Source organism: Pyrus communis, chromosome 15 (assembly GCF_041283825.1).
Source record: "Pyrus communis isolate YQ-2024b chromosome 15, ASM4128382v1, whole genome shotgun sequence".
NCBI classification, from domain to species: Eukaryota; Viridiplantae; Streptophyta; class Magnoliopsida; order Rosales; family Rosaceae; genus Pyrus; species Pyrus communis.
Genome location: NC_142579.1, coordinates 1,001,511 through 1,029,047, shown reverse-complemented (window position 1 = coordinate 1,029,047; position 27,537 = coordinate 1,001,511). Strand labels below are relative to the sequence as shown.

At 37.0% G+C, this 27,537-nt stretch overlaps 3 protein-coding genes and 1 long non-coding RNA gene across 14 annotated transcripts; 3 read left to right on the top strand and 1 right to left on the bottom strand.

Annotated features, from left to right (window-relative positions):
• The first annotated feature begins 924 nt into the window (after positions 1-924).
• LOC137712923 (uncharacterized) lies at positions 925-7,448 on the top strand. 4 transcript variants are annotated; one of them, XM_068452130.2, is made up of 10 exons: positions 925-1,127; positions 1,464-2,380; positions 2,576-2,653; positions 3,136-3,379; positions 4,449-4,699; positions 4,816-5,016; positions 5,149-5,244; positions 5,348-5,449; positions 5,590-5,944; positions 7,109-7,448. In XM_068452130.2, exons 2-10 carry the CDS (start codon positions 1,478-1,480, stop codon positions 7,138-7,140), a joined length of 2,262 nt encoding a protein of 753 aa, XP_068308231.2. In that variant the 5' UTR covers positions 925-1,127; positions 1,464-1,477; the 3' UTR covers positions 7,141-7,448. The 4 variants fall into 4 exon arrangements, with proteins under 4 accessions (XP_068308231.2, XP_088542405.1, XP_068308239.2 ...); XM_088686279.1 differs by having other exon boundaries at positions 975-1,127; positions 3,310-3,379; XM_068452138.2 differs by having other exon boundaries at positions 976-1,295.
• A 1,977-nt stretch (positions 7,449-9,425) lies between these two features.
• LOC137714064 (uncharacterized) lies at positions 9,426-16,746 on the top strand. Of its 7 annotated transcripts, none has more exons than XR_015956923.1 (11): positions 9,439-9,754; positions 9,983-10,483; positions 10,658-10,735; positions 12,469-12,712; positions 14,114-14,364; positions 14,476-14,676; positions 14,810-14,902; positions 14,997-15,098; positions 15,266-15,662; positions 16,240-16,412; positions 16,520-16,746. XR_015956923.1 is itself a non-coding variant. In XM_068453379.2 (11 exons), exons 2-10 carry the CDS (start codon positions 9,986-9,988, stop codon positions 16,269-16,271), a joined length of 1,896 nt encoding a protein of 631 aa, XP_068309480.2. In that variant the 5' UTR covers positions 9,482-9,754; positions 9,972-9,985; the 3' UTR covers positions 16,272-16,320; positions 16,520-16,746. The 7 variants fall into 7 exon arrangements, 3 of the variants coding, with proteins under 3 accessions (XP_068309470.2, XP_068309472.2, XP_068309480.2); XR_011065390.2 differs by having other exon boundaries at positions 9,460-9,754; positions 9,972-10,483; XR_015956924.1 differs by having other exon boundaries at positions 9,482-9,754; positions 9,972-10,483; positions 15,244-15,662.
• Positions 16,747-17,468: 722 nt separating this feature from the next.
• Positions 17,469-18,009, bottom strand: LOC148690330 (uncharacterized). Its single transcript, XR_015957195.1, has 2 exons — positions 17,752-18,009; positions 17,469-17,716 (listed from the first exon to the last, which is right to left on the bottom strand). It is a non-coding gene; the product is annotated as an uncharacterized LOC148690330 (long non-coding RNA).
• A 1,229-nt stretch (positions 18,010-19,238) lies between these two features.
• LOC137712972 (uncharacterized) lies at positions 19,239-26,884 on the top strand. 2 transcript variants are annotated; one of them, XM_068452192.2, is made up of 8 exons: positions 19,239-19,385; positions 19,813-20,465; positions 20,599-20,676; positions 21,775-22,018; positions 22,603-22,699; positions 23,735-23,870; positions 25,195-25,578; positions 26,052-26,884. In XM_068452192.2, the coding sequence occupies exons 2-8, from the start codon at positions 19,848-19,850 to the stop codon at positions 26,253-26,255; spliced, it is 1,761 nt and encodes a 586-aa protein (XP_068308293.2). In that variant the 5' UTR covers positions 19,239-19,385; positions 19,813-19,847; the 3' UTR covers positions 26,256-26,884. The 2 variants fall into 2 exon arrangements, with proteins under 2 accessions (XP_068308293.2, XP_068308301.2); XM_068452200.2 differs by having other exon boundaries at positions 19,257-19,385; positions 19,823-20,465.
• The last annotated feature ends 653 nt before the right edge of the window (positions 26,885-27,537 follow it).

Below are 27,537 nucleotides of genomic sequence, written 5' to 3'. Positions count from 1 at the left end.
CAAAGATGTAAGTGGTTCACCCCCACAAAACCTGAATTACGTCCACTGTTGCTTGAATTCAATTGATTGTACAGTGAGCATTTAATGTGCCACTCTACGTGGACTAGCTCGTTGACACTTTTTTACCTGTCAACAACATTCGGCAGTGAAGTGACTAATATCTAGTTCAATGCACGTCGGCCTAGAATAAAGTAGCATATTCCTCTCGGTCAATCTCAGTTACTTAACCTAATCTACCTAAGCGTTATCCCGACACACTTTGTGTCCCATCTTGGGTCTTCAACGTTGACCCTAAGTCGCCATGTGGCTTGAATGACATCTGAGTAGGCCTTTCTCTAGAAATCCGTGTTACGAAGTTGTCAGTCTGCTCATGTGTTCTCCGATCGGCATTTAAAGCCTATCCTGGTCGGCTGGCATCCAGGTCGGTATGCGAGGATCTCGGCCATGTCCTTCCCCAGGCTTCCGAACCTTTTGGGCTTATGTCCCTTGGGCTTTTTCAAGGCCTTATTCTAACTTGGTGTTCCTTAATGGGCACAAAAGTGTCCACTGTTAATAATTTGTGTCATTTTTCTTCATGATATTATGCATGGATCAAATATATCATCTTAAATATTTCTAAGCACAAATTGTCAAAAATAAAAACAAAATAGCTTTTAGTTTTTGAAAAAAGTAAAATGAAAATTGTGTGTTTATTTCAAAACCCAATGATCAATATTTTTGTATGAAAAATATTAAAAAGACTATGTTTTTAGAAATCCAACCATCATTCGATACAATATAATTTCCAAATCAGAATTCATATAGATGATTTCTCTAACATCACTCATGCAATAGACTTATATTTGATCGAATTTGGAGCGCCTAGTGGAACTTGAATGTGGTTCGTGGTTTTAAAGAGTAACCATGGTTATTGCCGTGACGTCTATAGTAACCATGGTTGTTGCCGTGATGTTTTCATTTTTTTTATGATGTACTACCGTGATGTATTGCAGTTATAGCCACGATTCGTTGTGCCAGTACCTGCAAACCCTGACTCCAGAGTAAAAGCAAGACTTTCAAAACCCTAATCCCCAAATGGCCAGCTATTCCAAACCCTAATTTCTGCGATTCAGTTCATCCAGGAAAAGGTCATTCTCTCTCTCTCTCTCTCCCCTTCCTTGTGCTTCAGATAAACTTAAATCTAAAGAGTATGCGTGTTTTTTGGGGTGGTATACGTTTTGGTGGGTTTGAAGTGAAATCGAAGTTCTTAAGCTTTCAATGCTGCTCAGATTGTGACTTAGATGTTAGCATTTTTGGTAACAACATGCTTAATTTTTCCTGAACGTTTTTTGTTTTCTCATTTGAACGAATCGAACAATTTTTGATCTTCCAAGCTTACAATTACTGCTCTTAATTAGATATTGTAGTCTGATTTGCTTACTGATGTTGTTTTTTTCTTTCTTTCCTTGTTAAATTTTTTGAAGTTTGTTAGTAGATCATGAGGACGAAACAACCATGCAGGGGAAGAGGAAGGCCACGGAAAACGCCAAATGTGGTGAGTGAAAGAGTGGTCAGTGAGAGGGTGGTCAGCGAGCGAGTGGTCAATGAGAACGAAAACGCATTTTTGAATTTTGTAAATCACAATACTCACAATGTTGAAGAAGGAAATATTCTTGAGTGTTATGAATCTAGTCCCGAAGACCGTGACGATGAGGAATTTAACCCTGAAATGGAGATTGATTCAGCTAGTAATTCTACTTCAATCGGGAGCGACTGGTCAGGTGGGGATCAAGACGGGGATCAAGATGTGAGCTCTGTGGATAAGGCAGTGCAAAAATTGCTTAAGTATGTTGAAGAAAGCCGCCAGAGGGAAAAATCGTCCAAGAAGATTGATCGTGCGCAAACTAAGCAATTGACAGGCTTGGGTTCTCGGAGTAGATTCCCGAATGAGGAAGAGGTGCCTTCTCATAATCGTCTGCAAACTAAGGCATTGACAGGCACGGGTTCTTGGTGTAGATCTAGGAATGAGCAAGAGGCGCCTTCTCATAATCCTGCGAAAACTAAGGCATTGACAGGCTTGGGATCTTGGAGTATATCTCAGGATGAGCAAGAAGCACCGTCTCATAATCGTGCACAAAATAAGGCATTGACAAGCTTGGGTTCTTGGAATAGATTCTCAAGTGAGCAAGGGGCGCCTTCTCATAATCCTGTGCAAACCACTCCGTTGCCAGGCTTGGGTTCTTCAAGTAGATTTCGGAATGGGCAAGAGACACCTTCTCATGATTGCGCAGAAACTACACCATTGACAGGCTTGAGTTCCTGGATTAGTTTTGAGAATCAGCAAGAGGTGCCTTCTCATGTTCCTCACTTTAACAAGAAAGAATTGAGTGCTTCCCTGGCGGTATGTTTGAAACTTTATAGTTGGTTTCTGTTGTAAACTTTTGGTTTTACAGTTTTAGGTGTAGTCCTTTTTACTTTCATTTTTCAACAATGAACGTGATTTTCCTACCAGATATTTTTCCATGAGAACTTATCTAACCAGATTATACTTAATGTGATTGAACTTACTACTGTTCTCAAATTATTCACCTTTTAGGTTATTAAGAGGGTTATGGAAATGGATGCATCCGTACCTTTCAACGCTCCTGTGGATCCAGTTGCTATGAGAATGCCTGTGAGTCTTTCTATATGCATATTTTCGTAATGCATATTTTTACAATGCCAGTGTCAAAGATACTAAAAACTCCTGCATTAAAAGCCTCGAAAGCATTTAACAATTGGTCAGAAACACAGTGTATTCTTGTATATATAGATGTGCAAGCTATTTTACGTCTGGGTTCTTATCCTGTTCTGGACATTTTGTAGAATATCATGTATTCAAAACAGAGTGACAAAGCCTTTATCCTGAGTGTAAGGTCTTGAGATTAATTCATAAGTTGGAACTATTGGGATGTTCGTAATTAGTTAATTGTTTATTTGATATTATTACGTACAGACCCGCAATGTGACATAGCTGTTTAACATGTCATATGTGTTCTCAAATGCGTTTCTATCTTTCTTTCACAATTCCTCTCTTTCTCTGTCTCTTATTGTGTTATCATGTACTTTGTTTTGTTTTTCCTTTCTTGGGTGTGGGGGTGGTTGTGGCTGGAACAGGATTACTTTGATGTCATAGATACACCAATGGATTTTGGAACAATATGCAACCATCTTCAAAATGGTACTAAATATATGAACTCAGAGGATGTGTTCAGGGACGTCCAATACATTTGGAAGAACTGCTGCACCTATTACAATGAGGGTAACTTTGTTTTGGACCTTATGAAACAGGTGAAGGAGAAATTCATGACATATTGGACAGAAGCTGGTTTGGGCAGTAAAGAACCAGGACCAAGAAGTGGTAAGGGTTTCATGTTACTTTTATTCTGTTAATTTTTCTAGTCATCCTGCAGTGTTTTAAAACACGAAAGCACGAGACATGGCGTTTTGATGCCCCGTATGGAAAGGTGTAGGGGCATAAGCCTTATAATTATAATAACAAAACTATAACAATTATGTTATGGTTAAAAAATGTCAACTATCATTCAACATATGAATCAGCCAATCTGGTACAATTCAACAAAACCCTCTTTGTTATTCTTGGTGATAAAATTTTTACTCGGTAGGCAGTTAAGCATAAAATAAACTTAATGGATGTCATTTATGCAATTATACAATGTTGGTCATTTTCTTTGTCATTTATGCAATCTCTTTGTTGTAAATTTATATGTTTTCTATGAGTGGGCACAAGTACGCATAAGATTGAATGCTTTACATCAATTGGTAAGTAAAGTTAACAAGATTTTAGTGATTTTTGGTTTGTTGTACATGTACTGGGCGATGGAATGCTCCTGTATGCTAATGCAGTAGTTTTAAAGACTTAATTGGTTGGTGAATGCATAGGATTACTAGGTTTTCGTTTTATGGTTTGAAATGTAAAAAGATCCATGCCTGCATGCATAATTAATTACGAACAAAAAGATTAAATTATAGACTGTAGAACATTTGAATTGGCAGTTCAGCATATGTTTCAACTTGAGTTCTCAAGGTATAAAATCATTATCTATGAGGTATCCCTTAGTTTTTCACCTTTTATTTTTATTTCTTTTTTCATATATTATAGATTTTTATCCATTCTGTTTTGATGTTTAAGAACACTTTCCTATAAATAAATAGTTAATAATATTTGACCGCTGATTGGTAGAGAATGGATTGGATTGACCAGTGATCCCGTGGTAGAGGTAGGAGAAAGATTCCATAGACTATGCATTTCATACATACATTGCCTGTGGTGATTGTGCTTTGATAAATCTTTTAATTGCCCATTATGTTGTATTGTGAGGATGAGGCATGCATAGTGTGTGGTTCATCATCGGTGTAGGTTACTTCTGCTTTCATTTTTGTTAGCTTTTGATTAATTTCCTTTTTAGTCTTAAAAAGCTCTAATGTGGAGAAAAGGAGGACACGAGGGCCCACTGTTAACCGTATACTAGATCAAGTTCCTTTTGGGGGAAGGCTTGAAGTCACCTGGAGGAACCGGAGAGCTGTAGGTGAAAGCTCCAAATTGTTCAAATCAGCGTGTACAGCCCTGGTTAGGCAAACCCGGGAGATACCCCTACAGGTCAAGTCGTGGAAGAGTATCCCAATTGATATTAAAAAGAAGGCATTTGAGCGTATCTTGGTTAGTAATACAACACAAGATTTGGAAGGAAGTAGTTCACACTATCTACCAATTAATTTTCCCTCAAATCCTTTTGTATGCTTACTGTATAATATTTCTTCATATATGTTTCTCAGAAGCGCTTCAAAGTTGAAGATCACATGAGATGGGTGTTGGAACAGATTCATAGATCCTACCACAGTTATCGGCGTTACCTCAAGAGGTTGTGGTATGATACATGTGGGACAATTGAGGAAGCACTGCAAAACGTACCACCAAGTGTTGCTGAGGATGATTGGCAGTATCTTACAGACTTATGGAGCTCACCTGAATGGAAGGTACAACCAAATGTTGCATATTTTAGAAGACAACGAGGGAAAAAGTCAAGTTATTTTTCTCTATGTTTCTTTCAGTTCCTCTACTCTTTCCTAGTTCTATTTTTATACATACATTGTCTTCCTTAAATGTAGGCATGGAGTAAGAAAAACAAGGAGAATGGTTTCAAAGAAAATAACTTAATTCACACTTGTGGCTCCAAGAGTTTCTCGCAAATCTACGAGGAAGAGGTATGACCTGTATTGTCCAGTGAATATTGTGTTTAAATATTAAGGGATATTTTGCTGAGTTGCTTGCAATTTTTTTTTTTTTTTTAATTCGGTTCAATGATAGAGAAAGAAGACTGGAAATGACCCTGGTCGTATACGTCTATGGGAACTCACCCATTTGCGGTCTGATGGAAAAGCTGCCCATCCAGCTGCAGAGGAGGCATTGGTATGTATACTGATTCCGAAAATTAAATTAAAAATGCAAGCATACCTAACTTTTAATTAGTTATGTATGTTGAGTTCGGTATACTTTTGTTTTTCTTTTGTTCTTATATTTCACTTAGTTTTTCCATTTTCTGAATCCAGTCAAAGCTCAAGGCACTTTATGCTGAAGTGTCTGCGGGGAACTTGCATATGACTGAAGACGAGATTTATGAAAAGGTTTTTGGACCTGAGCGTCCGCAGAGGGAACGTGGTATAACCTCCAAAGAGTTATGGGGTGAACTCAGAAAGCAACTTGACGAATCAAAGCAGCGACAAGAGGAGTCGGAACAAAGATGTGTTGCTGAGGTACAGGGTTTAAAAGAGCAACTTGGTAGAGTTGAGGGTTTGTTTTCAGAGCAAATGAATCGGTTTGAAGGTTTACTAGTACAGTTGGCGAGTCAAGTTAGTTCCCCTGTGCAGACAGAGAGGCCTACTGTAAATCCACCCTCCCAAAGAGGTATGCATTTTTTAATACTCTTACCAGGAAGTATCTATATGGTTGACCAAAAAAAGAATTAGCTATGTGGTGTCTGGAAAAAAAGGAATTACAATCTTTTTATACTTTACATTGAAGTATGGCTCGTTTGCATTGACATTTCTACTTGTTTCTTGGTTGGTAAAGTATGAGTCGGACACCACTATAAGTGTTTCATAATTCTTCACTGATGATAAGAATTCAGTGAAGGTTGAGTTAGTATGCTGTTCTATATCACGACCTCCGTGTCATAAGAAATGCCTTTGGTTTTTGTAAAATGTTGTGGCTTTGTACCATGGCTATATGTGTTTAAGGAGCTGAAGTTCTGTGACTTCAGAGGTTCCATCCCAACGTTTAGGTACATGTTACTTATAGTCCTGTTAATGAAGATATAGGTTCCGTAAATAACACACCATCCTACTTGGGTAAATATGTAGTGTGTGGAATCAATGAGAATGGCGACAGGAGGTGTCATTTTCATCATTTTTCAGCACTTGATTTGGTTTAACTAATACCATAAGTTTGCAACATCGTATGATGTTACTGCGTACCCAAATACTTTTTCCTGCATCTCCATGGTGAACATTTGCCGCTGTGTTTGCTCTTTGTTTTCCTTACCACTGCATCTCCCTAGTGAAATCATACTTGCCTATGTGTTTTTTCCCATTTCATTCCTCATCTTAATAAATTTTTGCAGTCATTTAATTTTCCATTAGTTTCTAAAGCGGCATGTAGATGGCGGTGCATACATCTTGGTGACCCTCTTTGGCTTGAGGAGTTGCTTTAGGGATGGCAGAATACCAGAAGCATATATTTAACTTTATAAACAAAAATTTAAAGCAAACAAAATAAAAGGAGATTGCATTTTTGAATGCCTTTTGCCTCACCTATATTGGATGCCTATTTTATAAGTGCATACATGCAACGCGTTTTTATTAAGTGGTGGAAATGTAATAGTTTGAACAGGGTCCTTGTTCATCGAAGATAAATTAACCGTCGGGCTTGCTCTGTGCAAACTCAACCTTATCTCTGAGATTGCTCTTAGTTGAATGCTTCCAGTCCAGTTCGTCCAGGATATGTTTTGATACTCAATTCATTTAGTGTTGGCGGTTGTAACAGCCACTGTTTTTTGTTCTCCTTTTTCAGGCCGGCCGCGGACTGTCCGACCTAGAAGATGAGGTCCACATCAGCTATATTTGTGTATTGCATCTCCGTTAAGAACCTGATAGTAATTTATTTGTTACTTTCAATGGCCCAAACGTGTCGTGTGAATTACGTGGATAAATGTTGAATTTGTAACTCACGTACTTGTACCAATGGATTGGTGCAGTAGTTTCTCGTGTTTTCTTTCTTTATGACACCAGGGTTTTGTAAAGTGGAGCGCAGTGGTGTTCTACGACAGTCGATTTCACTTAGTGTGATAAGACTTTATTGTTAATGTATGACATCGGGAGTTTTTTTAGTTAAGAACGCTTATTTATTTCAATCACCTCCAAAAATGGTAGGAATAGAAAGAATGTTTCTTTTATGTCCAAGGGAACATTGAATACGAATACGAAATACAAAATTCGTAATTTTAAACTGTGAAATCTAGGGACTGGATTTCCTAAGAAATGCTTTTGCTATTTTTTTTTACTTTATTTAATATGTTATACAATGTTTGAAAATTAAATTTTCTTTTACTTTTATGTTTCTATCTACGTGACACTATTTCATTGGATATGTGAACTTATGTCAAGTCAGCCTTAAGTAGGCCTTAATTATGTTGCATAAGTTGGCTGAACAATTATTTAACAGAATACATAAAAACAACTCAAAGTAAAGTGAATATTGAGTTTCAGAGAGTAAAGTAACGATTTTTCAATTTCAGATGACAAATTAGGATCGAAATCAAGTTTCCGGGAATAAAATAACGACTTTTGAGTTTTATGGTGCAAACTGGAATCGAAATCAAATCAAGTTCTAAGGAGCTTAACCAAAAATAATCCTACTAAGAGCAACTCCACTTGAAGCATAGGCTAGTTCAAAGCAGGATAAATAGGTTGACACCCCTTAAAAACCTGTCAGCCTATTTAAATAGGCTGGCATCCAGCCCAAGTCAGTCCATAGGTTAGCCCAAAACATGCTGAGCTAAAGACCAACGTACATGACCTCAGGCTGACGTAACAGGCTGACGTCAGCCACTTGAATTTTTTTTTTTTTTTTTTTTTTTTTTGCGCCAGGTCTTAGCATCGGAGGCTGTATCCACCAGAGCGGAGGCCGCAAAGAGAGGTCCGTGCGCCAGAGATGGCGGAGAAAGAGATGTTGGGCTCCACTGCGACTGTTTCTCCGCGGCGGTAGCAGATGATGGGCTGCCGCGGTTGTTCTGACACGACACCGTAGACGGTGCTGGAGGCGGAGATAACGACAAGGGTGGAGCCGGAACCGAAGGCATGAGCTGGTGGTGGTATAACGGCGGAGAGGATGGTGGCGGTGATGATGATGAAGGTGGCGGTGGTAAGGGAGGAGAAGGGTCGTTTCGTCATAGAAAGAAATGGGGATTGACGGCATGGGTGGTGGGTTGGCGTGCTCTGGTCTGCTTCATTGGAGGAGCTTTTTTGGGGTATGCGTGCACGCAGACAGACACAGAAGAAGAGGAGAGAGATCCAAGTAGATTTTGGAGAGTTCAGATGATGATAAAAGACCTTTTTTTTGGGAAGCCGACTCTGAGGTTGTTTCACAGCATTTATATAAAATTCGTTTCTTTTCTTCTTCTTATTTAAAATAAATAAATTAAATATCAGAAATTAATAATATTTTTTATAAAGTTAGAAATTAAAATTAAAATTAAAATTATTTATTATTTTATAATAAAAATCAATAATATTTTAATAAAATTGATTAAGCTATTTAGTTTTACGGGTAGAGATGTATTTAATAAATTACTGTTTATTAGACCTTATCATTATTGTCACATCCCGGTCTCCCGTCTTGAGGATATTGTCTGCTTTGGCATTCTTGGCCTGGACTAGGTCGCAGACACCAGGCTACCGTACGGTTTTGTTTTTGCAGGCCGCAGCCCCAAAAGGCTTCCTCAAAGGGTACCACCAGGCATGTACATATAAGGCCCAAAGACCACACCCTCACGGGCGATGTGGGATACTACAATCCACCCCCCTTAGGAAGCTCGACGTCCTCGTCGGCACACCACGACCGTGAGTCTGGCTCTGATACCAAATTGTCACATCCCGGTCTCCCGCCTTGAGGATATTGTCCGCTTTGGCATTCCTGGCTTGGACTTGGTCGCAGACACCAGGCTACCGCACGGTTTTGTTTTTGCAGGCAGCAGCCCCAAAAGGCCTCCTCAAAGGGTACCACCAGGCATGTACATATAAGACCCAAAGACCACACCCTCACGGACGATGTGGGATACTACAATTATTCATTGAGTGTATTAAATTGACAAACATTCATTGAATAAATTAAATAAACTGTGTACCACCGTATTTTTTAAAGATGAAGTTGCTCTAATTACGAAATGAGAATCGAATGCTCACTTTCCATTTTTTTTTCATTGTAATTAAAAATATCTTTAGTGACAATAATCTGGTTTGGTCAGTTACGAAAATGTAACCATAGTTATTGCCGGGAGCCCAACTAACATAGGCTTTACCTGCAACATCTATAGCGCACACTTACAGTTACAGCCGAGATTCTGTGTCCAAATCAAACCATGATTCCACACAGAAAAGCAAGATGATCCCCAAATCTTCCATACCCTAGATCTCTCCGATCCATTCGATACTGAAGAAGGTAACTCCTTCTCTCTCATTTGTTTTACCTTTTGATTTTTCTGATGGATTTTTTTTTTATTTGAACGAATTAATCAATTTTGGAGCTTTTTAGCTTATAATTACTGCTCTTATTTTATTTTTGTAGTTTGAATTAGTTGGAGATATTTTTGAGGAACCCAGTTTGATCTGACTGATTTTTTATTTTTTATTTCTTTTGATTTGTAATTTTTTTGAAGTTTGTTGGTAGATCATGAAGCGGAAACAAGCGTGCAGGGGGAGAGGACGGCCGCGAAAGAACCCGAATGTGGTGAGTGAAAGGGTGGTGAGTGAGAGGGTGGTGAGTGAGAGAGTGGTCAATGAGAGAGAAAATGCTTTCTTGAATTTTGTAAGTCACAATGTTGAAGAAGGAAATAATATTCTTGAGTATTATAAAACTGATGATGAGGACCGCAATGATGAGGAATTTAACCCCGAATTGGAGATTGATTCGGGGAGTGATTCTTCTTCAATGAGGAGTGAATGGTCAGATGGGGATCAAAATGTGAGCTCTTTGGATAGGACAGTGCAGAACTTGCTTAAGAGGTATGGTGAAGTGAATCACCAGATGGCAAACTCATCGAAGCAGATTGATGGTGCGCAAGTGAGTCCATTGGCAGTCTCGGGTTCTAGCTGTAGGTTCCAGAATGAGCAAGAATCGCCTACACATGAACCTCGCTCTAACAAGAAAGAATTGGGTGCTGCCCTTGCGGTATGATGAATATTTTGTAATTGGTCTCTGTTATAACATTTTGGTTTACAATTTTAGGCCCTGCTTATGTTCTTGTATGTTCTTAATCAGATATTTTGTTATGCAAGCTTATCTAACCAGATTGTGCTTAATGTGATTGAACTTACTGATGTTCTCAAATTATTTTACTTTTAGGTTATTAGGAAAGTTATGAAAATGGATGCAGCTGTACCTTTCAACATTCCCGTGGATCCAATAGCTCTGAGGTTACCTGTGAGTGTGACTTTCTATTTGTGTGTTGTCTTACTGTTTTTCTCAAGTGATAACATGACATGGTGATCGTCATGATATAATGCTCTGGAATATGTCTTCCGGTTCTGTACTGTCTTTTATGTCTATTGCGTTTAAAAAGCTTTTAAAAAGGGATTGTGGCTTCTAGCAATAAGTACATCGAGATACCCTGTTAAACATGTAAGAAACTAGCTTTTGGGGTACAAGCTCGACTATCGCTAAGAGCTTGTACATTTAGTGGAAAAATTACCTGAATGAGATGTTTTGTCTGCACCAAAGTATAATATTAATGCTATGACTTAGCTATCTAAGTATATACAATGAGTGTTTGGCATGCATTATTAAACTGAATGATACAAGCTTACCACTAAGCTTGTAAATTTTGTGGAAATATGACCTCAATGTTTTGTTTTGTCTGCATGGGACTATATTATAATATGAGTTACCTATCTAGGTATACAAACTAAGTGCTTAGTAAGCACTCTTTTATGCTGAATGTTGGAGGCTGTTACCTGGACGTGACATGGGGGAGCGTCATATCTATCTCTAGTGATTGCTCCAAAGTGCTCACTCATCCATCTAAGGAAGAGACATCACAAGGTGGGAGGTGTACTTTCTATGTTCTTCAAATCATGACAATTCCAATTGAGCATTGGCGGCTCCTCCTTGCATTCCGACTTCCCTCACTTTTTCATTTCCTATAACAGTTCACAGTCAAAAGAGAGAGTGAGGGGTGGGATAGTTTGGTTGGGGCCTCTATTCTTGTGTGGTTGGCTTGCAGTGAAGAATGGTTTTGGGCTTGAGAGGAAAGCAAAAGCTGGAGTCAAAACCTATTATTTTTATTGGCGCACACATATATTTCCATTCTTTTACCAAGTAGGTCAAAAAACCTGATTTGATTTCATTTGATTGTATGAAAACATCGGTTTTGATTATTTATGTATTTGTATATACATATTATTGTACTTTTTCTATCTTGCTTGCATAATAAGTAATGCCTAATGTATATAGAACAAAGGTTACAAAGTCAGGGTCAAAAGTACCAAAAACCGCTGCAGTAAAAGCCTGAAAAGCACTTAATTGTGGTCAGAAACAGAATAATGTATTGTTGGAAGATTTGGATATCCTATGCGTTTAGAGGTTACTCTCTCTCTCTCTGTCTTCTATACTAAGGGATTTGTTAGCAGCCGTTAAATGATACAGTTTAGCTTTACCATGAGTAATTAGCATTATCTTAAAGGTCCTTGCTCGTTACTCCCAGTTCTAGGTGGAACTCTTATCCACTTACACAACTTCCCTCTTTTATATATAAAATTCTTTCGTTTCTTCTCCCAAAAAAAAAAAAAAAAAAGTCTCTGTTCTCCATATTATTTTATACATACATACATACATCTGCAAGTGAACGCACATTAGGGTTTGTATGCTGTTCTAGACATTATGTAGAATATGTTTTCAAAAAGGAAAAACAAGGCTTTTTGTAAAGTCTTAAGGTTCTATTTCACAAGTTGGAAATGTTAGCTTTCTGAGAGATGATTTTAATTTTTTATTTGATGTTATTACATACAGACCTGCAACGCCACACTGGTGTTATATATGTCGTGTGTTTTGAAATGCGTTGCTGCCTTCTTTTATAATTTTCCTCTTCCTCTTACTGTTTTATTTTCTACTTTTTTTCTTTTTCCCTTGGGTGTGGGTGTGGTGGCGTCTGGAACCAGGATTACTTTGATGTCATAGAAACACCAATGGATTTTGGAACAATTTGCAACCATCTTCAAAATGGTACAAAGTATACAAACTCGGAGGATGTATTCAAGGACGTCCAATACATTTGGGAGAACTGTACCAACTATTACAGTGAGGGTAACTTTCTTTTGGACCTTATGAAACGGGTGAAGGAGAAATTCCTGAAATATTGGGCAGCTGCTGGTTTGTGTAGTAAAGAATGTGGGACAAGTAATGGTAAGGTTTCATGTTCCTTTTATTTTGTTACTTTATTTGGAAATGTTTAAAAATGTGAAAGGGTAAGCTGAGACTCAAATTATAATAATAATAAAAATACATTATAGTTAAAAGTATGTTGACTAGTAATCAACGAACACCATATAATTCAACAATCCTTCAAACTTAGAAACAAAACAAACATAACTCACAGACCGTTTACTACATTCAAAAACCAATTCCAAAAAGAGAAGCCATTTCATCCATTCCGTTTCCACTACTTCTCATTATTTGTGTTAGGGACTTGAGACATTTTGGGTCTTTATTATTTTATTTAAGAAGTGTCAGTTTACCACAGATAGTATAAGCATAAGCCTCAGCAGAGTAGCGCACGTCTTAGCCAAAATGTGTAAATGGCATTATTGCTAGAATGCCTAGAAATTAGCTATCTTCCTTAAACAACTGATAAACAATGCATTTCATACATGCATTTGCCTTTGATAAGTTTGAGCTCTGATAAACTTATCAACAAAATAGGGGGTCTTTAAATGATTATCATTCTAAAAATATAAGGTTAAGAAAGAGAGAAAACCTGCAATTAAGGCTCTTTCTGTTGTGGGCTTCAGATCTATGCAGCCTTACCCTTGCTTGCAGAGAGGCTAGTCCTGTTTTAAACTTGGCAACTTTAGGTTGATATGAAGTAACTTTGCAGTTGCACAAAAACCTTATCGTGGAAGTACGTTTATTGAATTGTTCTATAAAGGCTTCGTAGTTCTCATGCTTGAATGATACTTGTATTACATATGGTTTAACTTTTTTGTCACTGCATGTTTCATGTTGTGGTTTTGATCAAATATGGATTGACTTTGATTAATTCCTTAAGTGCTCGCACTTAAGTGTGTACGTACACAGTTTTATCACTTTTCCCACCGTGTATAGGTGTGTGCAGATAAAATCTTCTAAATCGATAGAACCTTTGTAGACATCATTATTCAAGTTTTTTTCCGCATACTATTTGTATATTAAGTATATTGTTTAAGACCATAAGAATCTACATCTGAGTTCATTTTATATCAATATTATATTCACACTTGATTAATGTTAATAATATAATATTTTTAAGCACTTCCTCTGTGCTTCTTCATAAAATCACTTTAAAATAATTTTAAGTCATTTTATGGAGAATCACATGGGAGGTGTTTCTCTACAAATAATTTTTCAGTAATTTTACCAAGAAGCGCATGGGAGGTGCTACTCCCTAAAAGTGATTTTGGTCCTCTTAGAATCGTTTTCAAATGAACCCTAATCTTTTAATTGCTTCTTATGATATTTACTTAGGATGGGGCATGCATATTATATATTTCATTACCACTGAAGGCTACCTCTTTCCTGTTTATTAAATTTTGATTATTTTCTTTCTAGTTTTACCAAGCTCTAATGTGGGGAAAAGGAAGACACGAGGACCTACCCGTAACCTTAAACTAGCTCAAATTCCTCCTGGAGAAAGATTCGAAATCAGCTGGAAGAACCGGAGGGCCGTAGGTGAAGGCTCCACGTTTTTCAAATCAGAGTGTACAGCCCTGGTTAGGCAAACACGGGAGATACCCCTACAAGTCAAGTCATGGAAGGAAATCCCATTTGATATTAAAAAGAAGGCATTTGAACATGTCTTGGTCAGTACAACAAAAAATTTGGAAGTAGTTCACAGTAGACCAATTAATTTTCCCTTAAATCCTTATTTTTGCATGTTCATTGTGTAATATTTCTTCGTACATGTTCCTCAGAAGCGTTTCAAAGTTGAAGATCACATGAAATGGGTGTTGGATCAGATTCATAGATCCTACCACAGTTATCGGCATCACCTTAAGAAGACGTGCTATGAAACATGTGAGACGATTGAGGAAGCACGTGAAAAAGTACCACCAAATGTTGCAGAGGATGATTGGCAGTATCTTGTAAATTTGTGGAGCTCACCTGAATGGCAGGTACTGCCAAATGTTACATATCAAAGAAGATAACAAGAGAAAAAAAATCAAGAACTTTACATTTTTCCTATTTACCTTTTAGTTCTCTACTCTGTTTATTTGTATACATTGATGGTCTTTTCCTTAAATGCAGGTACTTAGTAAGCAAAACAGGGAGAATGGTTCCAAAAATAACATTATTCACACATCTGGCTCCAAGAGTTTCTCGCAAATCCGTGAGGAAGAGGTAATGACCTGTTTTATTCACTGTCTTGTGTTTAGTAATATCTTACTGAGTTGCTCATCTTTCTACTTCTTCTTGTTCTCTTTGTTTTTGGTAGAAAAATAAGACTGGAAATGAGCCTGGCCGTACACTTTTCTGGGAACTCACCCATGTGCGGCCTGATGGACTAGCCGCAAATCCAGCTTCACAGGAGGCATTGGTATATATTGAACCTGGAATTAAATTATAAAAATGCAAGCATACCTAATTTTTAGTTAATTTATTATGTATGTTGAGTTCCATATAGGTTTGGTTTCATTTCTTCTTTATGTGAAAAAATGAGAATAATATTTAATTTTTCCTAGTTGTTCCATTTTGTGAACGCAGTCGAAGCTCAAGAGACTTTATGCTCAAATGGCAGCGGAAAACTCACAGATGACTGAAGATGAGATTTTTGTAAAGGTTTTTGGACCCGAGCGTTCGTCGAGGGTGCGTGGTTACGGGGATGGTGTAACACGTAAAGAGTTAATGGAGCCATCATCATCGTCATCGTCTATTGTCAGTGAACTTAAAAGGCAACTTGAGGAATCAAAGCAGCGACAAGAGGAGTCTGAACGAAAAAGTGCTGCTGAGGTACAGAGCTTGAAAGAGCAACTTGGTCGGGTTGAGGGCTTGCTATCAGAGCAAATGAGTCGGTTTGAAGGTCTACTAGTACAGTTGACTAGTCATATGCAACCCCCTTCCCAGATTGAGAGGCCTACAGAAAATCAACTCTCTCGAAATGGTAGGCATCTTTGAATACTTACTTTCTAAGGAGTTATTGCATAAGTTTTTGTGGAAAAACGGATTTACTAATTTTGATACTTTATATTGTAGTATGATTCATTTGCATTGAGAATTTAATTTTCTATTTTCTTGTCTGGTAAAAGACTGATAGGGAAGAATATGAATGAGGCACCATAACATATCAAGTGTTTCATAATTCTTCATTGATAAATAAGTTAATGAAGTGTTTCATAATTCTTTATATTGTAGTATCTGGGTTGGTTTGACAAATACGAAGGTTTTCTGAAATACTCTGCCATGCATCTTCCTAGTGAAATTTTGGCGTTGTGTCTTTGTTGTGTAGAAACGATGATTTTTATGAAGTGTGCAAATTTAATAGTTTTGATGGGTCCTTCCTCAAATTAGTTTTCCATTTAGTTGTTTACCGGTGATAAATTCACTCGTGGCTTGCATTGCATAAATTCAAGTTTATCGCTGAGATTACTCGCTGAACGCCCTCTGGTTCATTTCGTGCATGATATGTTTTGATGCTCAATTCGTTTGTAACAACTGTTGTTTTTGTTCTCTTTTCTCAGGTCGGTCACGGACTTCCCGACCTAGAAGATGAAATCCATATCAGCTATGTTTATGTTCTGTTTATCCATCAAGAAGCTGAAGTAATATATTTTGGATCATAGTATTATATTTCATTTGACGCATCAAAAGCTTTTTTGTGAATTAGATGAATGTGTTCAATTTGCCATGGATGGTTAGTGGATTTTTTGTTCAGTTATAACTGATGAAATTGTATCAATGGATCATTAGGGTTTTTATGGACATTTTAACGGAAATTTAACCTCTAGTTTTTGTTTTTAGAGTTGCTGTCCAGAACCGCAGCTGGTGATGGCAAGATCAACCGATAGAAGCCAAAGAATCAGCAGCAAGGGTGTTATTGTTTTCGGAAAATCGTTTGGCGAGTGAAATGGGAGCAGCCTAAACCGTGAAAACGGGGGTTTTGATTGATCAAAAAGAAGAATCTATTTAACTGACATGCCCTTAGGCACGGCCATACATAACATAAAATGATCAGATTTTGAATCTTAGTTGATGAACTGATCAAATCAAACATTAAACATTGACGACGTAGCAAATTGTCGTTGAAGACATTTGAGCCAACAAATCTACTTCACAAAGATGATTTAAGAAAAGAGATTCAAACTCAACCGCAAAGAGCATCTAATTAATTAATCTTAACACGCATGGTAAACATAACATTGATTGATAAGCAAAATTTGAGAGAATTAAAGACTCGTTTGGTATGATTATAACTATTCAGAACCCTAATGCGCAATGTTATACATAAAATGCAAGTGACAAACTGACTTCATCTTGGTCTTCAAATGCCTCAATACCTCGCATCATTTTTTCTATAAAAATGAAATCTAAAGAAATTTAGATAAAGACAAAGATGTGTCTTTTGGTAATTGTGCAAAGACTTGAGAAATCTAGAGTTCTATATATTGATAGCAAGTAAAGGACTAGAAAGACGGTTCCTGTCAGCGACTAACTTAACATCTAATCTAACAAAATCTATCGTTTGACAAAATAAAAAAATAAAAAACACAGTTGGCATAAATCTGTGTGCATAATCAAGTTTTGATAGGAAAAACACAGTTGGCATAAATCTGTGTGCATAATCAAGTTTTGATAGGTCTTATACGTTTTAATTTGTTCAACCAATTTGGAAAGTGAGTCATCTTGACGTTAACTATATTATTCGTTCATCCTTATCTTTATATTAATTACTCAACCCAATTTGCAATTACAGCTCCAAAACTCGTTTTACACGAGGAATGAATTGAATTTGAACAGCAACAAATTCACTACAATTCGTTTATCTTTAAGATTAATGCCCATGGGTTTGAGAACCTTGGCAGCATTACCAATCCCTACACCAATAAAACTCAAATAGTATCTTGCAAAAACCCAGAACCTGTACTCCCTCTGCAACTCGCGAAGGACCAAGCTCCAGTCCACTGCAACTTTAACAATCCAAGGTCCTATGCACCGCGCCTCAAGCTCGCTGCCACACTGTTCTTCTCGCGCGCAGCCTGCATCGTCAGCCTTGCGTCTGCCCAATTTCGGAACTGCAAACAGCACGGTCTCAGCAATCCGCGGCTTCGGGGGCTGAAGGTTTTGGAGATTTGGGCTTCGAATTTTTAGGATCTGTGGAATTGGTGAGAACCGGAGACGGAGCGAAATCAAATATGAACCCAAATTTTTGAATCAAATTAAAAAACAAAAAGAAAAGAAATCGGAATGAAATTGAAACAGAACAAATTGGAATGAAAGATCAACTTCTTGCCGTTAGTGTTAGTAGCTTTCCAACAGAAGAGGGGCAATTTGGTCACTTAACACAAGTGCATTAAAATTTGTCTCTTCTTAAAATAATTAAAAACCATTGTCTCAGTTCAAGATTAAAGTTTAAAAGTACACCTTAGGTGTAATTTTTCCTTAATAATACTATGTAGTAGTAATCGAAACCTAAAACTATTGTAGTATCCAAACTAGGGCTGGGCATTTTAGAAAAAGAACCGACTGAACCATTCGAACCGCACCGACGGATTGGTTTGGTTTATTTTTTTAATCATAATTAATACGTGTAGTAATATAAATAATTAGTTATTTACGAGTTACTGTGTATCCATCACATGTAAATAAAACTCGATTCGTTTCAGAATCCTTTTTCCTTTCATTCAAAAAGCAAATAGCAAAAAGAAAAGGCAACCTTTCTGTGCCTAAAAAGTAGAGAGCAATGAAATTATGAAAGGAAAACAAGGTCACCATTTGGAGAAGGTAGCAAATGCTCTTTGGTGCTCTCCTTGGCTGCATTATTTGTGTTTTCCTTCAAGCAATCAATCATATTGGTGATACGTTATGTTGCTTTTGGAAAAAGAATTTGTTATGTACTATCATCTTCACACAAACCAAAAACCAATCCAAATCAACCCACCACTATCGGTTAACCGACCTTATCGGTTTTAGATCCAACTTGGTCGGTTTCAGTAGGCAATTTTGCCCAACCAACTAGGTATGTTTGGTTTTGGTTTTGGCCCAAAACCGGACCCAAACCAATCCATGCCCACCCCTAATCTAAACTCATATGCATGCATATCGTTACACTAAATAACAACAAAGTCTTATTTCACTAAGTGGAGTCCTATATGAATCCTAAAACATCATTATGCTTGATTTTGATTAGTTATCGTCAAATTAGTTTAAATTTTGAGATTAGTGAGACAAATAGATTAAATTAAAATCATCAAACAATAATCAATAATCAATAATGTATTGAGTATCACCGTCACTTTAGTGTCGTGAGCAAAAATATGTCCAAAATCAAAGGCTTTAAGTTGGTGACTTGATGGAATATTAGTTGGAGTTGAAATTGATTGAATTTTGAAAAGGAAGATAAAAGGAGAAAATATGAATTTTAGCCCAAAACACCTTTAACTCTCCCCAGCCTGTTGAATTTGAATACCCTCAAATGGGCTCATTTTAGCCCAATTAGATGGCCCAACAGTATCTATACATTATCGCTCTCCAAACTTCCCCTTCCGCCATCTCGCGGAAACTGAAAAACTCTCCGCGCTATACCCGTTTTTCAAAAGTTTCTCCACGAAACGTAGAAAAAAACCACAGCGAAACGTTTTCTTCTTCAAATAATCAGCTGCCTGCACTGGTACAGTATCTTTCTCTTCCTCGTTCGAATAAAGTTTGAATTTTTATTAGTTTCTTGGGTGTTGAGGAATCTAGGGTTTTCTGCAGTTGTTTGGTTTTCTTGTTTTTAGGGTTTTGTGTTGCTTTGATCGAATTTGGGGTTAGAGAGGTGCTGGAAAAAAAAAAATAAGAATGATTATTTGTTTGGGTTGTTTAGTAATGCTTTAGATCTGTTTAAATTCGAGACGTTTAACATTAACAATGAAGTTTCTAATTGACCGAATAGTTGAAAGTTTTTATATTTTGGTTTCCCCAATTGCAACTTAATTTCTTGGTTTTTATTTATTTATTATTATTAATTTTTGCTTAAAAAGTTGAACTTGTATGAAATTATGACTTAATCGTTATAGCTTTTGTGGAATGAATTGGAAATTCTGTGGTATGTGCAGTGTGGAGCAGGGATAGTTTACTTTTTGGTTAGGAAATGAAGCGGAAGCGAAAGAACAAGAAAGGAAAGCCCAAAGGGTCTGTGGGGGGAGGAAATGAGGCGGTTTCAAGTGGGGCTATTGTAGATTTGGAGGATGGTACAAATATGGATGAAGACGGTAATTACGAGAATAAGTATGAGTCTGGAATGGAAGTTGATACCCCTTCGTCGACTGGGACTGATCAGCATATCAATCTTGCCAATATTAATCCTGACGGTTCAATTGATAGGGGGGTTGGGAAATCAGTGGGAAGAGTTAAAGTGAAGCTTAAGACTTCGAGAACAATGGATTCTCAGCCTACATCATCAGATGCATACACTCAAAGTGATACAGATAGAAGTGGCCAACAAGTTGGTTTGGAAAGACAAGGTCTGGTTTCTGAGAAAATGGAGGATAGTGCCAATTCATTGCATGAAGTAAACGTTGGTGCTTCTGTGAACACGTCGAAGAAAACTGGGGGTATAAAGATTAAGTCATCAAAGGTGTTGGGGTCTAGTGTCAACCACAGTACTGATCCTGTTCCTGCACCGACTGAGAGTCCACATAAAAGAGAATCAAAGATGGCTGATCAAAGTTCTCGATATAATAAGCAAGAATTAGATACTGCACTGACGGTATGTTGAGAATTTTGAAATAGATCGTATTTCTTTTGGGTCATGTAAACCTTTAATTTAGTGTCACCGGTTTCTGTTTCAAGTATGCTTTTGTGTACGTACTTATATTTGTCTTCACTTATCACGTACACAGATAATAAGGAAGGTGATGAAAATGGATGCTTCTGAACCCTTTAATGTCCCTGTGAATCCTGAAGCTTTGGGAATACCTGTAAGTTTGATTTTCGTTTGTACTCAATGTACATGCATGTTTTGGTCTTCAGAGCTAGAAGGTGAAAATTGCAAAGCAGTAAGGGAAAAAGGTGAAAAATCCTCAATAACACTCCTACAGTCCCTAAAAGAGAGAACTTCTGAAAATTCCTTGATAGGCAGTTTAAACTGCAGCTCACATTGTCGCAAAATACATTATTCTCCTTAAATTACTAAATCCTATGAAGCACGGATACGTTGGTCACCCATGTTTACAGAAACAAAGGAAACAGCTGCTCATGGTGCGTTGAATACCCATGTTTTTCACAAAGTATGCACTAATGAGAAGAGAAAAAATTTTGGTTGCTTTCAACAAATCTTCTGTTAAATTGTTAATTTTTAGGAACTGTAAATGCTTTTCAATCTCTTCTCTTCTATCGGGCATGTTCCTTTTCCATGAAGTAGGCATTGTAAGCTTGTTCTGATTTTTTACTCCTTTTAATTTTTGGGATATTGAGGGCTTCTCAGAGGGTTGTGGCACCAGATTCTGTTTCCTTGGCTGGATACTACCTTATATTTGTTATGCCTGAGGCTTGATTCATTTGTATAGCCCATTGTTTTACGTATATGCTTTTTAATGGGATGTGATACAAGTGGGCCTGATGCGTTGGTCTTCAGAGCTAGAATCACGAAATGATTTTATATGGATGTTTTCAAAGTGTAACCATGCTCCCTAATGTGCAAAGCATATGCATACCGATTATTTGCTAGACTTCTGTGTGCCTCAATTGGATGATCACAAGACTCCTACAAGTTCCCGTTGTGACTCAAGTCCATCAAAAGTGCTTAGTTTCGAGGAACTATATTGATAAGATTATTGAATAGTTTATTTATGTTTATTGCATGCGACTCTTGTCAGATACACATTGCACACAGATTTGAGCTTGAACCTTTTCTTTTTCCTTGGTAGGTTTTTTTTGTATGCTCCATTTCATCTCTTTGAGGTTTGGTTTCTGAATGTTATGCTATGAATGCTGTATCATACCTATTTTCTTTTCTTCATGCTTTTATTAATGGCATTGTGTTTTGTTTTGTGGGCATGGGGTTTGTCTGGAATCAGGATTATTTTGATGTGATAGATACACCAATGGATTTTGGAACCATATGCAACAATCTTGAACAGGGTGGCAAGTATAATAATTCTGAGGATGTTTTCAGAGATGTTGAATACATTTGGAACAATTGTTATAAGTATAACAGTAAAGGTGACTACATTTTGGATCTTATGAGGCGGGTGAAAAAGAATTTCACTAAGTATTGGACTACAGCCGGGTTGTATAATGGACAACCAAGAGGAACTAATGGTGAGGGTTTTACAGTTTTGCCTTTTCCCTTCTTGATACTTTTTAATCTTCTTTTTCTGTCCTGAATTTGACAACCAACCTCCTTTTGGATGCTAATACCATAGCCTTCTCTGGGAATTTACCTATTACCTACCCATATATTATTGCAAGATTACCAGAGTCATTGATCCCGGAAGTAATAAAGAACTACAAGATGCACTTAAAGGCAATGGTTGTGAAACCTTATTGAAAGAAGAGGATGTAAATAATGACCGCTCCTTGATTGGATATATGTGATATGACTAATTGTAGGTTCATGTTTCGAACTGTAGTTGTTGAAAAGAATAATGTAAGAATTGAACGTAATGTCTGCTAAAATGCCAAAGTATTCTATGCTGGATCCGAGAATTTATTAAAAATTAAGCGAATAGTTTGCTCTGAAAGTTTATATGTAGTTGATGGGTTTCTCTGCTTGTAATATGCAAAGCTATGCTCAGCTATTGACTTTGCTTCAGGTGGCTTCTCTGGTTGGTTTAGATTTTTGGAGTCCCTAGTGTCCATGTTTATGACAGCTACCTGAGCTTTGTTAATTATCTTCATGCTAGGTGTTGAAAGCCCTCAAGAGATAATGGCTTCATCTGATCAGGGAAAAGTACATTTTAAAGGTGGCCAATCAAAGCAGAAAACACGAAAAGGTCATGGGTATGTTTTTACATCTTAATCTGTGTTGATTTGTTCCTTGAAACTATCAATCAATATGATATGCAGATTGTTTCTGAGTGTAGTAATTTTGAGAAACTTCCTTTTATGGTTTAGGGTTTAGGGTTTTTGCACCTTCCTTACCAATATATGTAATTACCGGTAAATGCCCTTTTTTTTTTTTTTGACAAGCAACGATACAGCGATTTATTAATAGGAACCAAAAATTACAAGAGGATTTATTAATGGCTTTTATACCAGCGAGCAATAGCCATTACAGTTGTTGGGCAGTAGGTTCCAAAGCTCATACCAGCATATTTATGTCATAGTATAACTAACTATGAGTCCCTTCTTAGCAAATAATTGGGCAAGGCTGTAAAGCCGTGGTAAAAGGCTTTTCCCTTGCTACGCTTGATTACAGTGTCACACTATTATTATGCAAGGGGATGTTTTATTTCCTGATGCTAACAACATCTGCTTTCTCATTCACTGTATTTATTTCTGTGTTTCATTTTCTTATAGTCGATAAACAATGTGTTTTTTTTTTTTTTTTTTTCTGTGCTGAGGAGCTTAGGTATGCCTTGTATAATTTTCTGGTTCCATGTAATTCCTTTCGTTTATTGCATTCTCAAAACAATGATGTTTTAATCCATTTGACCTGTTTCTTGAGGTGGAGGGAATTTTTGGGTTCTGGGAGATTGTTATAGCGTATGCCTGGGTAGAGGCATGTTTCATATGATACATGCGAGTCAAAGTCAACCAAAACTGTTGTAGTTGCTTTTTCTTATAAATTGTGTATGCAGGTACTGTACTCAAGATTGTTGTAGTATAGTAATTTGTATTCCCTTAATTTTTTGTAATGTTAACATTTAGAAGTGAACATCACATCCCACAGTTCTCCCCATGCAATGAACACAAACACAGATAAATTGCATGCAGTGTTGCAACTTCAAAATGATATTAATTTGATCTCTTAACTTTTATAGCGCGATACTAGAAAAAGGTTTTCTTATGTTTCGAGATTTCTTCCATTTTCAGAAGGCATCATAAAGCGGATTGCTTATGTGCTATCTGTGTTCTAAAGCGCCGTAGAAGGGAGCGTGAGGAGAATGATCAAATTGCAAAGGGCCATGGAGCTAGTGATAATAGTCTTGCTCAAGAACTCAAGCAAGAGGTAAATTGGAAGTTTTAGTCAATGGATCCATTCAGAAAATGATTATTAAAGTGGGTTTTCCCTTTGAATTCCTGCAATCAGATGCATTGCTAAGTATGTAATTAAGTAAATTAGTAAATACATAAAAACTATATGAGGAATTTTAAGAGATGTCATGAACTAGTAAAATCTTTGCTAATTCACCATTAGCTCTTTATTTCACATTTAAAAATTTTGGAAAACTAATGAACAGGGCTTGAAAACTTTGAGTTTTAATGATAAGGACCAAATAAAGGGTAAAGTGAATAGTACCAGGATTGATTTTTTAGTGTAAAAATGTGGTTTTTCATTAAAGTGAACAGTACCGTGGGCTTTTCGTCAAAACTCCCTAATTAAATTGCAATTTTCATTCAGTGTTAATTTTTACAGATCTGATCTGCTCTTTGGAGGGTGTTTTCATTTGTGTACAAGTATTGAAATTAGGAAGAGTAACAGGAATTCGAAATTGGACTTTTCTGAACTGTAATTTTTCGTGAGAATAGTAGTATAACCAGTTGATTTAATATTGATTGGAGCATCTTGTGCCATACACAAATGAATATTAAGAGATAGAGAAGAAACTATTGGCTAATTTTTTTTCATGCTTAGGGAGTATTTCCAGGAGGACAAGCGCATTGATATTTGAGTATTTTCTTTTTGCCTTTCCTTTAAAGGCTTGTTGCATACTGTAAGTGTGGGGTGAGCCCATAGCTAGTTTGTGGGTTTTTTTTTCTTTCTTTTGTCATTGGTTTGGACCCAGTTTCAGAAACTTACTTACATTAGTCAATTGATTGGTAACCTGCCTCTTCCTACTTGGAGTCCATCCTTGATGATTTAGTAGGCTAAAGTACTCTGATGTGCAAGTTTTAGCATGGATGGCTCAAGGGAGAGTGGATACCTGTGAGCTATTGAAAAGAAGAGGCCTAATATTAGCTCATCACCTTTTTGGTGCATTTCAATAGAGCTGAAATCGTTGATTGCCATTTTTCTTAATTTTCCCATTGCCTTGGGGTTGTAGTGTATGTTATTTTGAAAGCAGGGTGTTGTGTGATTACCCCTTAAGACGTATCTCCCATCACCAATAATTATACTTTGAGGTTTTACATTATAAGGGACTGCCTTGGACAGTTGCCTTTTACTTGTGAAAAAAGACATTTGATAGTTAAATTACAAACTTGGTTAATGTAAGTTCTTATTATCTATTATTGATGTATTTATTTTCATTATTGCTACTGCTACTGCTGGTAATACTACTATTATTGTTAGATGATTATTAATTTATTACTTTTGAATCATCTCTCTTTAGGAATCTTCACTTGCGGAAAGTCCAGGTGGGAATTCATCTTCGGATATGGATGGATCATTGGAGCCCAATGCAGATGCGGAGGTAGAAGAAAAAGGAGAGGATGTGAAAATGGGGGTATCCAAGCAGCAGTATGGTCCTTCAGGGGAGAAGCACGAGGAGGAGGATGATGATGATGAGGGGAATGAGGAAGAAGATAGTGACACAGAGATGAAAGATGAAGATAATGGTGAAGCACTAGAGCAGTTTGAGAAATCAAGAGAAGAGCCTAATAAACAATTACAACCGATAACAGCAGAGGTTTCCGCAGGAGTCCAAACTGATACAAACAAAGATAATACATCAATGCAACAGGAGGAAGGACTTGTAGCAGATAAGCAACCTAAGGTATAATATTTTGCTTTCTTTGGCATCACCCATGTTTGAAAAATCTTTTCGTAAATAACATCCAGATATTACAGAACCTTCACCTTTCTTCATACCAATAGAAAGTAGATACACTTCAAATTATTATAAATATTTTTACTTAAGTGGGCAACCGGATATAGCAGGAGATACAATGGTTGGCGTCCTGGTTGAACATATATTTAACAACAATGCAAAAGAATTTCTCTATCAAGTAACAGATTCGAGGTCACAATGGATACACATCGTTTTCTTTTCTGTATTTGTTTTAACAGTCTTAGTCTAAACTGTGAAGTTTAACAAAACGTGCTACTGCAAAAGGATTAACAAAACGTGCCACTGCAAAAGGAGCACGTTTTAATCTTTATATTTTTATGAGGTTTGAAATTTGCATTTGAAACTTTATTCAATTTTGAAGGTGCATGTGAAAATTACTCACTCATGGCCTAATTCAGTCGCAGGAATCGCAAGAAAGGAGGCATAAGAAAGTGAAAGCATATGAAAGTCTGCAATTTGAGAATCCCATGCTTTTGGACCTATGTGGGACTCTCTTCCCTAACAATAGTAAGTCTATCTGGAGTGGACCCCATTCACTGGTTCAGCATCGCAGTTCTCGTACCAGTTCCATTCACGCAGCTATTAACATGCTCATGAAGTAGGTCCTATCTTTTGGGCATATGAGGTAACTGAACATATCTCGGTACATGCATGCTTGTGCAAACCAGTGTTTAGTTGTTACTGATGCGTAATGGAAAATCGAGCAATAGGATGGAAACTCGGCTACAAATGTTCTAGATGGTAGTCTTCCAGTTCCTGTCATTCTCTACTTTCTTTCTACTTGTGTTTGGGAAGTAATAGCTTGAGATTTTCCGATTGCATACTGGTCAGTCTTGGTCAGAACCCAAGGACAAGCTGGAGACCTAATACGTTATTTACAAATGATGTAGCAGCAAGAGATTCTAAATTGGCTCTCTTAGGAGCATATGGAAATCTTATATCCATTGTATATGTAGTTATCTGACATCGTTTGGCACTCTAGCAATGTGAGGCAAAACTCGTGCCTGTGGTTGTTTAATCCTGTGGAATTTGTGGCGAGTGGTGCTAGAAAAGTATTAAACTAGAACTGGTTTTTTTTTTTTTTTTTTTTTTTTGTTTTTGTGTTTCCGAGGAGAAGAGATTCAAACTTCGGATCTCTTTCAATGACTAATGTTGTGCATGACTTGTGTACTGTTTTCATAGTAAGTATTTTTGTAATGTGAATGTTTGGAGTTGGTTGTCAGGACTCAAAGAGGATCGTTGTGTATGACTTTACCAGGTCATTTTGTTTTTTATACAAGCAATGGTCTATACTAAGCTAATTTAAACTAGGAGAGTTAGGTGTTCAGTCATATCCGAATCCATGGAGGTAAAACTGATTGGGCTGATGATTTTTGGTTTAGTCTGTTTTCAACATGTACTAGTGTCATCTCACATCTAGTCTTCGAAAACGGGTTGTGTTTGTATGATTTTTGGATTATACTGATTATCTCAACAGATCGTGTCGTGTCAAGTCGGTTATCTTAAGGAGCTCTTAACAAATGATCCGACAAAGACCCAATGTTAACGACTAGTGTCATAGAAATTGTCATGCCTATTGATTTGGCAAACGATATCTTTACGGATGACCTGAAAATGACCCGACTTGTTAATGGGTTCTTAAACCGATGATCCAATAATGATCCGACACATCAACAAATTAACCCGAAACTTGTTATTTGTGCCGCTTCTTGTTGGGTTAACAAGTTGTGCAATAGTACTACTTTAGTGATATTCCTCTTCACTTGTAAGTGATAGGTCTTAGCTATGATTCTCATTAAAAGCGAATTTAAGCCACATTATTGTTAACCTATTGTGAGGCTAAATTCATCTCCTCTCTTTAATGTAGATAATATCGTTTAAATA